The following is a 12,559-nucleotide window of genomic DNA, read 5'->3' on the forward strand; positions in this document are numbered from 1 at the left end:
CAGGCAATAGCCGGAAATGTATACCGAGCAATAGCTAACAACCATAAAATTTTATCATTGAAGAGAAAATTGGGCAAGTATAAACCGGGAAGTTGCCATCTCCTAAAGATGTGAAATATGGTCTTTATTATTTCCCTAAAATTTAATGCCACATTATTTTTCGGAAGTATAATTAAGAAAGGATATTTTCTAATACTTCTACCCTCTTAAAACTAAATTTATTATTTTATACCACAAAGGAATTTTAAAATTTTTACTAGAAACCAATGAAAGAAGCTTCTTTTTTCTAACAACTATTCACTTTTTCTCATCCTCTCACACCAGCCGTTCCTGACTAACCTAGTCATTCGAAAATCTCTTTACACACCCCCAGAGCACCCTTTATCCCCTCCCCTCAACATCTAAGTACACACTTCCAAAAAGAATGTAATAGCAATCTCAGAAGATAAGGATAAAACAGGAGGAGACACTCATAAAAAATAGGACGGGGGTCAATCCTAACAAGGTTAGGGGTCTCTTAACTTAATCTAGGGCTACACAACAACTGTCTACTGTAGGGAACATCAATGTCGAGATTGCTTTGTACCCGTTGGGGGTGCTGTACCGAGCATGAAGGTTCTTGGAATTGTTTTGGGAGGTGTATTTGAATAATTGCTTCATTAGAAACTCATTAGTTGACGACCTGCTGTTACGTGTTAAGCATGCTTATAGAGCTAAAAGCACACTTGGAAATTGTTTAGCCGCAGTAAAAAGTCCCATGAGCAATTTTGCTGATGTACTTTGATAATTAGCTTTGAAATGTAGGGAATATAAATTCTTATTATCAAGACATTAATTCGCATTCTTCAGATTTGAACTAGCCCGGACAAGAGGCGAATTTGGGTAATAAGATAAAAAATTATGTAAAAATTTTTTTCGAACCTTTATTGGAGAAATTTTTTGGGTATCACATATTACTTTCTCTTAGCTAACAAACAGATTAAGCATTTTACAATTCACATTTGGATCAAGCATTTTACATTATTTTCTTACAACTCAAATGGGTGAAACATTTTACAATATTTTCTTACAACTAACAGACATATCGAGTATTTTACCTTATTGTCTTACAACTCAAACGGATCAAACATTTTACATTGTTTTCTTACAGCTAACAAACGGATCAAGCAATTTACATTATTTTCTTACAATTCAAACGAACATTTACATTTAGCATTATTATCTTAAATTTTAAAATATTTTACATTATTATCTTAATGCTCAGATGGGAAAATAAATATAGATGAAAACAGTTACAATAAAGTGAACAAAAAAGGTGGCTTTATTTTATTAAAATAGCTGGTTGTAAAACCGTTATAACAAAGTAAAGAAAGTAAGTTCAACACATTTTATAATAATAACTTAACTGAGGCTATTTTAATTTAAAATTTTGTACATTTTCATTAATATACATTTTAATATATGCATAAAAAACATGCTAAAGTATATTACCAATATCTAAAACTAATACAAAGATAATTTTGCTTTAAAAATTTTTTATGCAGTTGCAATAATATAACCTTTGTCTTTCGTAGCTTTCGATTTATGACAATAGTTGCTACAATAAAAGAGCGAGTAAGATGTTATGTAACTAGTTATAAAAATGCTGAGACAAAAAATATCTCTAAAAAGGTTGTAATATCTTTAAAAACAAAAGAATGAAACTCCGGATAGAAAAACACATGTCAGAACGAAATACAAAGGAAGAAAAATCCATATCAAGAAAAAAAGATATATAGTATATGTTTCTCAATTTTCTTCTGATACTAATATCTTCCGCCATAAAGTGATGTAGAAACCAACGATATAGAATCACGCATCAAAGAAATATCTGGAAGACGAATATCTGGACAAAAAATAACAGAAAATAGTCTCTGGGGGCTTTAAAAAAAGGAAATAACAGACACACTGGGGAAGAAAAAAGTACTTGGGAAACATTGATAAGTCGAGTGTAGACGCCTGCAGCCTAGCGCCGCGGTGAAGACAAAAAAGTACACGCGCGAAGCGTACTTGGAAAAAAAAAAGAGTTCTCCAGACATTCTCCATAAGTTTATCACAAATGATAGTGCCAAACTGGGAAGCCTGTCACTTGAAAAGGAATTTTCAATTTTTAATATCGGCTCTTTGTATGCACTTAGATTACCTGAAGTAAAAGCTTTTGAGTTTGCTGAAGGATCTAAAAATAAAGAAGTTGCTTCAGGTTGTCAGAAATTGATTGAAGCGGATTAATTGGCAGGTGTAGTGTTTGTTTGCATATACAAAGAGTACAGATTTTAAAAGACGAAAAATGTTTTAAGAATATTTCAATAAATTGAACCAGATTTATAATGCACAGGGCGTTCTGTAATCATTGCTTTTAATATGATTCTGAGAAGTATTTTTTTAATGGCTACAGCTTCAAAAACAGAATTTCTCACAAAATATTTGACAGAACTGTGGTGATTCAGGGGATAGGGCGTTCACCTTCCAATGAGGTACCGGGTTCGAATCCCAGTGATGGCTGGTGGATACGAATTCCGCATCCGGCTTGAACCTACGAAGTGCAGACGCAAAATATCCGCAGTGGTAGACGGATCATGCGTTGGAGTCTCATTGACGTCAAACTGAACGTGGGAGTTTTTCGCGATTTTCCTCTCTACTTAACGCAAATGTGGGTTAGTTCCATCAAAAAGTCCTTGACGAAGGTAGATTTCTCCCAGTACTTGATTCAGGATTTGATTGTCTCCTAGATTGGTTTAAAACAACAAGGTTACGGAGTTGAGCGTTAGTAGTAGTAAACCCAAAAATTGGGTCAGCTGTTCAACAACGGTTGTACATAAAAAAATTGACAGATAAGAACATGACCATATGTCCAGCAAATATTATATATATTTGTTTAACAAATTTCATCAAATTTAAATTTATTAAATTTGTAACAGAATATTTTGACTGCCACAAAGAAAAATATTTTTTAAAGCTACGAAAATCACGTAGTTGCTTGAGGGTAGAAGAATCTCTATCGAAAATGTGTAAGATGTCAGAAATTAGAATTTTACGAAAAGAAATGTAGAATTATGTTTTATTTCAATAAGAAAATAAATCCGTTTACTATAAAAAAAGGAAACACTGATAAAAACGGTGAAGATGTTTCTTTTTTAGAATGGCGGTAATAAAAAAGCTTTCATTTTATATTGTTTTTCATTTTTTATCGTCTCTTAAAGAAGTCGAATTTTATTTGTTTATTTTTTTCATACAAAAATTCGTTCGTCAATTATTTTTTTATTCTATACATTCTATAATAACACTTCGAATAAAGTAACATACTCCCTTGCAATAAACAGATATATTTAACTCAAACAACAAATGATACACTAGCATTTAACAAAAAAACGAAGATTTATGTTCTTATTTCAATAAAGAATAAATCATTTTTATACTGAATAAAGAAAACACTGAAACGGAGAAAATGTTTCCACTTTTAAAATGGTGGAAATAAATCAGCTTTCATTTTAGGCTGTTTTTCAAGAAACGTTTCATAAAGAATTAAAATTTTATTTTAATTTCTTAAAGGTAGGCTTTTCCTTTTTTCAAAGGAAAAATTCTCATGTGAATTTATTTTATACAATCTAAATTAACAATTCATATAAAGCGACTTATACTAATTTTAAATGAAGGAATACATTTCTCTCAAAACAAATTATGACAAATAAAAAAGAAACATTTTAACTAAATATAGTAGAGTTCTTTCTGTTTTTAATCTATTCAGAATAACAATGGGAAAATCAATGACATTAACTGTTACTACACGAAACATTTTGAAAACAATTATGCTTGTTTAGAAGATCTTGTTTTTTTAATTTATTGATTTATCATTAATTTTTTAATTTATTGATTTATCATTAATTTTTTAATTTATTATTTTTTTAATTTTAATAGATTTTTTTTAATTATCAAAAATAACAATTTACCGCTTCATCTGAATCATAATAAATTATTAGAGATCAAGTAATAGTTCACATTAAATAGATTTAATTTTCTTTACCTATTAATTCGAATTATAATAAATTATGATAGATCGAGTAATAGTTCACATTAAATGGAATGAATTTATTTTACCTGTTAATTCGAATTATAATAAATTATCATAGATCAAGTAATAAGTCACATTAAAGTAGATTTAATTTAATTTACCTGTTAATTCGAATTATTATAAATTATCATAGATCAAGTAATAGTTCACATGAAATGGAATGAATTTATTTTACCTGTTAATTCGAATTATAATAAATTATCATAGATCAAGTAATAAGTCACATTAAAGTAGATTTAATTTAATTTACCTGTTAATTCGAATTATTATAAATTATCATAGATCAAGTAATAGTTCACATTAAATGGATTGAATTTATTTTACCTGTTAATTCGAATTATAATAAATTATCATAGATCAAGTAATAAGTCACATTAAAGTAGATTGAATTAATTTTACCTGTGCATCTGAAATCGAATTCATGTAGCTCAGCGATGGCTTTATTCTTGAGATAGAGAGGTAGATTGCACTTTGAAAATAGACCCAATCTAGGATTGCGTCGTAACCAACCCGCCAACCACGACAAATGGCAATCGCAAGTAAATGGATTGTCTGATATCCTCCTAAAATTAAGAATATATTTTATGAAAACAAATCTTTGGATACTCAATCATAATAAAACTACAATAAATAGCTGAATATTCGGGAGAAAAAAACAAAAAAAAAAGTTAACTAGTAAGTTTTATTAACATCAAAGAAAATGTTTCTTTAATAAAAAAACTTTGTTTCAGACCTAAAACGCTAATTCTATCAACTTCTTTTAATAATTGGCCACGCTGTTAGAAATTAGTTGCAAAAATGGTTAAATAACAAATAATTTAATTGTTATTTTACCATATTCAAACAAAACAGTTAAATAACTATAAATAAGATGCTATTCAAACTGTTAACTGTGAGAAAACCGTTTATTAACTACTTTATACCTAATACGGTTAAACGACCAGATTCTTATCGCACTAACTAGGCCAAATTAATGAAGCCACTTAATTCCTTATACAGTACATATTATAGCTCAGTACATATTATAGCCGAGAGGGTTAATCTGTCAAACTCATTACCAACAGAACGAGTTCTAGCGTTGATGTCATAATATTTCTTCCATTTCCTTCAACGCAGAATGAAGAATTTCCAGCATCCTGCATTCGCCAATTTGTGACCCTGGACAATTAGAATAAGATACGCTCATTCACGCATAGATGGCAGCACTATAAAGCATAAAAGCACAATATGAATTAATCCATATTGTTTTTCATTCATATTAAGCAGAATGAAGCATTCATCAAGTTCATTCCAACAGAATTTGATCATTATATGCCTAACATCAATATAATTAACAGCTGATACAAATTCTATCTATTTAAATTTTGACCTTATTCTCTTATCTTTCAATATAAAAATTAGTTTTATTAATCGGAAGCCTTTTATTACTTTTAAATGTTAGCTATACTGTAGTATATCATATCAGGAATAATACAAAGAATTTATATACATTAAAATGCAACGAAAAAAAATTCTCGAATTAAAAAAAAAAAAAACTAAAAATATTTTTTTAAAAGAATGAATATTTTTTCTAATTTCTGGAAAACTAAGTAAGTTTTTAAAATTTTGAAGTACATAAATAATTTAAAACTAATTTTAGCTAATTCATATTGTGAGCATTATTTTATTAATTTTCTTTAACAGATTGCCCATGGAAGTCATTTTGGCTGCTTTTTAACTGCTTTTTCATTTGCAAAAAATGTACAAATAATAATGCATAAATTATTTTTTTTCCAAGTTAAGTAATTTTTTTATTGTTAATATTTACTTATAACTTGTTATATAACTGAAAATAATATAAAAAATATTAAAAATAAATTAAACAAATTTCTTTACACATTATTCTTTCACAAAGCAGTCATTTTGACTACTTTTGGGCTATATAGGTATATACTAAGTTTCAGTCCTTCTAGTGTTAATAACAAAGGTACTAAATACATGATTAAGCTTTTCCATCAGTTAAGAACACTAAGAATTTTTATAGCATTTTAATATAGTTTATTCCCAAGGTTTCAAGTATTCTGCATCTTTATTGAAATTTTGCTTCATTTTTTTGTATTAAATTTAAGGCGAATCACAATAAAAATCAGAGCAATTTATTTAAAAGAAATACTTGAAAGAAGTTTTAGAAATATTTGAATTTTCTTTTCTTTCGAATCATTTCTCTTCCATAGTAAGCATTTTTCTGATGGTGCTCAGATAATGTAATAATATTGTTTCAAATGTTCCGCATTTTTATGGAGTTTTTACTTCATTTTTCGTTTAGTCAATATTGAATTTAAGGTGAATCTTAAAAAAAAATCAGAATTTATTCATAAGAAATACTTTAAAGAAGTTCTAGAATTATTCAAATCTTCAATCTTGGATCATTTCTTTTACACCAGTTAAATATAATAAGCATTTTTCTTATGTTGCTTTGATAATTTATTTATCAATTTTCAAATGTTCTGCATTTATATGCAATTTTTACTTGATTTTTCGTTTACTTAATACTGAATTAAAGGTTAATCTCAATAAAAATCAGAACAATTTTGTTCCAAAATATACTTCAAAGAAGTTCCAGAAATATTTGAAAGCATTTTTCTTACAAATATATAGCTATCCAAAGAGAGACAAACGATAGTTCAAATTGATTAAACCCACACCAGTATTTGTTTTATATCTATTAAACCCTATTACGCCCGTCCAAAATTTCAAAAATAAACAATGTTTAAAAAGATTAAAAGTTCAAGAAATAAAATCCCCTTAATCTTTGGCCATAAAAGTAAATCAAACCTTCTACAAGAGTAAGCAGGCCTCTCACAACATTGCCCAGCAGGAAAAAGATCGGCGGTGATTTACTATAGGGACGATAAAACAAAAACCAACTGTTAACCCGCGATAACCCTGAACCGTTGTAGAAATATAACAAGATAAAAACAAAAGCATTGAAAAAAGCGCCACAATTGGTTTTCGTAAAAGAAAAATACTGTACCGTTATACTCTCTCGATCACGTGACCGGACACCGACAGTAAAATCCATTTAGTTCTTTAAAAAAAAAAATGGTTACACGCGTCCATTTGTAGAGATGATAAGACCACACTGTGTAGATGCTTCACTTTGATTGAGAGAGCATTTAGTTGGAATTGAAGAAGTGTGTTAAAAGACCGGATGGTGGTGCTGGGTTGACAGAAAGTCTCAATATGTTTCCACATAACATGAGATTTTAGCCAGATAAATTACTCTATAATGAATAATAGCCGAAGAAAAATGCACGCATTAACTTGAAAAAGATAGCGTAAGAAGATTCGAACTAATTCAATTCGCTATGGATACTTAACCCAAAAGTAATATATATTCTTTTTTTTGTTTTACAAATTTCTTCCCCTAAATTTTTCCATTTGAAATACGATGCGGAAGGACAGCATGATGTCATTGTAAAAGCTTACGGAATTTTGAAAGAATTTTGACAGGGTTGTTTCATGCAAGACTTCAATTAGTCAAATAACGAATAATAAATAAAAATAATGACCACATGCAAGACTTCAATTAGTCAAATAACGAATAATAAATAAAAATAATGACCACATGCAAGACTTCAATTAGTCAAATAACGAATAATAAATAAAAATAATGACCACATGCAAGACTTCAATTAGTCAAATAACGAATAATAAATAAAAATAATGACCACATGCAAGACTTCAATTAGTCAAATAACGAATAATAAATAAAAATAATGACCACATGCAAGACTTCAATTAGTCAAATAACGAATAATAAATAAAAATAATAACAGTACACAGGATTTTTCACGATAAAATCCACTTTCCCCGGAACATGTTATAGAATAAACTATCTGATGTAGCGCAATTTTTACAGCAATATCCCCTTAAAATTACTGAATCATTCCAATTAAATAAATATTGCTGTAAAAATTACGATTTAATATTTTACAGTAAAAATTTATTTCATGGATGGCGCAGCCAGCATTTTATATCGTAATTTGATCCGGAATTTTTTACAGTGTTGGTAGTCAAACTGAGTTACATCGAAATTGGATAATTTTTTTTCCGATGCCCATAAATTTGTATAAGCATCTGAGTTTTCTTAATTTTTCTTATTTCTTTATCAAACAAGAGTAACTAGAATCTAACTCAAAAATAATAGTGTAAAATATTTTAAACAAATTTAATTCGCTTCGGTGTACACTGTCAAAAATTACGAATACAATTACCGTAAAACATACTGGCACCCTGAGAGTAGCATCCGTAAAATCCATTTTTACAGTAAAATTTTATACCGTAAATCTAATCTAATCTACTGTAATCTAATTAAAATACACAAAAGCGTAGAATCATATATATAAAATACAATCTATTCATTTTACTCTCATTTTAATTTTCTTGTAAATTCGCTATAGTGCTCTACATTTACGATGTAAATAATTAAAAAAAATTGTTTAGCTCTATTTTAATTCAAAATCTGGATTGCTGCTTATTTATAATGCTTAATTTTATATTCAGTAAAAATTTTGATAATTTATTTTTAGAAATCACTGTGAGGAAAAACATTGGATACGCAAAACAACGTTTGCGCTGAATGGAAAATTTTTCTTCTTGTCAAATTTAATTTCACCCAATAATTACAATAAAATTTTTTTGATGATCTCAAATTATTCTCCCTTTATAATCAATAATAAAATTGGCATTAAACAAATGATCTATTTTGATGATAAAAATGCTATTGTAATTGGCGTCACCTTTATTAATAATTGTCATCGTATGATAATTGAATCATTAGATAAAAAAAACTAGTGAGATTAAAAATGGTGATCACTTTCTACGGTTTACAATTTTACATGTCATTTTATAATCATGTTATTTTAGTGTTACTTATTTCATAATTTAATTTAGATTTTGATTTTTCTCACCAAGTTCTATTTCTTAAGTTCCATTCGTTGTTCATTACCAAAATTATAATATTATTCTTAAAAAAAATATTTTTCAAGCTCAAAGTTTTGATACGAGAAAGATATTAATGGGAAAATAACATAGTATTAAATTGCAAAAATTAATAACAGACAAGCAATTTAGAAGGTGTATTAAATTTCAAATTATTAACAGACAAGCAATTTAGAAGATGTATTAAATTGCAAATTAGTAACAGACAAGCAATTTAGAAGATTAAAAAAAAACAATACTTACAACACTCGCAATTTTTTCATTCCTTCAAATAAATCTTTTCCAAGAGTTGTTATGTTATTCTTGTTTAACGTTCTGCAAGAGAAAAAATATATTTCATAACATCAAGCTAATACAATAAATCTTTCATACATGTTAGGTACATGAAGCAATTTAAAGTATGTTTATTTCATATAAATAGTAAGGCATAATCATATTGATCTTGCACTACAACTAAAATTCTCTAACGATGAATACTAAAATATTTGAATCTAACATATTTGAATCCAACAATCGAATTTGAATCCTACGATATTTACAGTTGGTATATGAAGAGTTAGTTATATCGGCAATCGACAAATGATTAAAAAATAAATAAAAACAAGAAAAGGAATTCTTAATTATGTACCTTTGATAGAAAGGCTCTGTAGAAAATGGTACAAAGAGAAATATCCTGATATACTTCACGTTTTCAATAGGAATATAGAACTATTATTTGTTATTGCTTTCAGAGAAGTACTTAACAAGTTCTTGGAATACTTTTCTAAATAATTATTTTTGTAAATTTTTAATTAGTATCTGTTTTATACGCAGAATCAATTAAATAAATCTAAATCGTCGTTTTTTGCTAAAATTCTATTTTAAATGATTTGGTAATGTGGCATTTTTTTTATTTCTTCAAGCACTTTGAACGTAACACAATTGGTTCAAAAATAGCTGAACCAGATTTTGAATGAAAGCGAAAATGTAAACATGCTCCCCAGTAATCATAAGCTATGGCAAATTATGTATAGCTCTATCGGTACTGACATATTTATGAGATTAAGAATAGTAAAATTCATATTTACATCCATAAGTAACTCTCATAAACCCTTATTTTCTTAGATCTTAAAATGGAATTATATTCCATCCTCCATCGGTGGTTCAAAAACAAATCATGCAAAATTTGATTGAATTTTTTTATTTTAGTTTAATAAAATGTTTCAGAATGATTTTATTTTTTGTTGAATAAAGTTCATTGATTAAATCGCTGATTAAAAGTATTAGAAAGACCAAAAAGAAAGTTGAAATAGTTATATCTTGGCTTGGAAAAATGCTTCTCAAAATATCCAAAATTTGGCTTGTGATATTGTATAAAGCGACAGCAAAATTTTTTTCGAAATTTATTTATATTCTAATTTTGTATTTTTGAAGCATATGTTTTTATCTAAAAAATTTACAAACATGAATATTTTTAATATTTAAAAAAAATTATTAGACATAATTTCGGATTTAAACGAAGCAAATCATGCAAAGCGTGCAAAACTCAGTTAAAAACAACAAATTCTTCATTTTATTTATTTTGAATTATGAAAAATATTAATTATAATTATTACTAATAAATAAAATAATTTCTTAATTTATTTTTTCAACACTTAGTATGGTAGAAAATAAAGTCTTTCTTTATTGTGATGAAAATTTTGTAATTATTATGATTTTTTAAAATTTATTTTTTATCAATGTAATGTTTTGAAATTTGTTCAATGAGGTTTATGTTTTTGCTTTGAGGTTTATGTTTGCCCAAGACTAAATTAGAAATTACAATATCATATTTTTTTTGTCTTGCGTAATTTAAAATATGCATACTATATTAATAGTTGCACTACTTTGATATCTCGATTTTTAAATAAGTTTGATTTGTTAAAATAATAATTTTTCAAAAGCAAAACTAAAATTTTAAAAATGAGCAAGTTTTGGAATTTATTTTACATTTATTTGGTTAGCTTTTGATTAGTGTAGCATTATAAATAATTTTTAACTTTTCGCATGTTATAGAAAAACTTATTATTATCTTCAGGGTATATCTATTCATATAATAGACAACGTGTTATGAGACGTCGTGATTTGTTTCGTCAGTTATTTTTTATACATAAAATTTTAATATTAACTTATTTTATTTGTTTCGTATTTTTCCCCTTACACAACTGTAAATGGATATTTGTCGGTAGAGTTAATGTAGAGTTATTTATTATTATAAATAATAGTAATAACAATTTTTGAGCTAAATTACAAATAAGTGTTTGCTTTTCATAAATGACAATAGAAAATAACGTCAATTTTTATAAAGGACAATAATAAATAGTGTTGTATTCAAAACACTCAAGCATGAAAATGTTTATTTTAACATTTTTTTATTTATTTATCAGTTTCGAAGTCTAAGGTTTATACTAGGGAGCCTCGTTTTTCTAATTTTTTTTTTCGGAACAAAATGTTAATACCCGGCAAAAGTGCCCAATCAATGTGGATATTAGAGAGAAAAAAAATTTTTCAAATCAAATGATATGTATGGCATCAAAATTTTGAAAGGTTTATTAAAACACCAAAATTTTCAAATTTTAGTTAGATTGAAACTGTCTTATAATTTAGTTAAGAAATGCTCCTTACATTAATTACATCTTACTTTTAATCCGTAAAATTTAAGTGAAATATCCTTAAGTGGATTAAAATACTTCCAGCGGAAGTTAAAATGAAGCAAAAATTTGGTACAGATGCCGCTTTCGGCCTAATTTGACAGCGATGCAAGAGGACTACACCTAAGACTCCTTTTATTAACACTAGAAAGACTAAACATTTCTGTATACCAATAAAGACTGAAGGAACCAGTTCTGTCTTTCCCAGATTGTTTGAGTGTAGATCAATTAGACATCTAAAATCTTAAAATATAATCATCATTAATTTCATAAAAACGTAGAATTGATCTTCGAACTTCTATGGTATTTTATTCGATTTGGTTAAGTGAAATATTTGATTAAACGAAACCAGGTTTTTTCAATTTAACTTATACATTGTTTCTTACATAATTGAGTTTCCATTTCTCTATAAATAGTAATTATAGATATGGTTTTTTACGAAACTGGGGTGCCTTATATACATCCAAAGGGTACCTTAAACCCAAAATTACCTGTAGTAATGGGGTACTTAACAAAATGCTAAAGGAGCCACTCTGGCCCCTTTCATCATTCCAGGTTCTATGTGTACTTATCTATAAGGCTAACACGTGAATGATTAAATAGACACTTAAATTCGATCAAATTATGAAAAGTCAAAAATACTCCACAATTTCAATAAGTTACTTTTCGAATTTCAGGGCAACGAAAAAGATTAAATTGGTTCCCATCCGTCTTTCTAGTGTTAATTCTACGCAGCGAACTAACGCCAAAGAGGATATGCTTGGTTACTGAATCCTCGGATTTGACTGCTAATTGTAAT

General features: G+C 27.6%; 1 protein-coding gene across 4 annotated transcripts in view; it reads right to left on the bottom strand.

Moving 5' to 3' along the window:
- The window catches only part of sli (slit guidance ligand), a 359,497-nt gene that overhangs the window by 120,369 nt on the left and 226,569 nt on the right, over positions 1–12,559 (bottom strand). For all 4 annotated transcript variants that reach the window (XM_071182345.2, XM_071182347.1, XM_071182346.1 and 1 more), the window contains exons 7-8: positions 9,335–9,406; positions 4,508–4,671 (exon numbers count right to left, since the gene is read on the bottom strand). In XM_071182345.2, coding sequence (XP_071038446.1) covers positions 4,508–4,671; positions 9,335–9,406 — 236 coding nt within the window. The remainder of the gene's footprint in view (positions 1–4,507; positions 4,672–9,334; positions 9,407–12,559) is intronic.

The sequence above is a fragment of the Parasteatoda tepidariorum genome, chromosome 4 (assembly GCF_982258835.1).
Source record: "Parasteatoda tepidariorum strain Cologne lab strain chromosome 4, Ptep-v5.0, whole genome shotgun sequence".
In the NCBI taxonomy this organism is placed as follows: domain Eukaryota; kingdom Metazoa; phylum Arthropoda; class Arachnida; order Araneae; family Theridiidae; genus Parasteatoda; species Parasteatoda tepidariorum.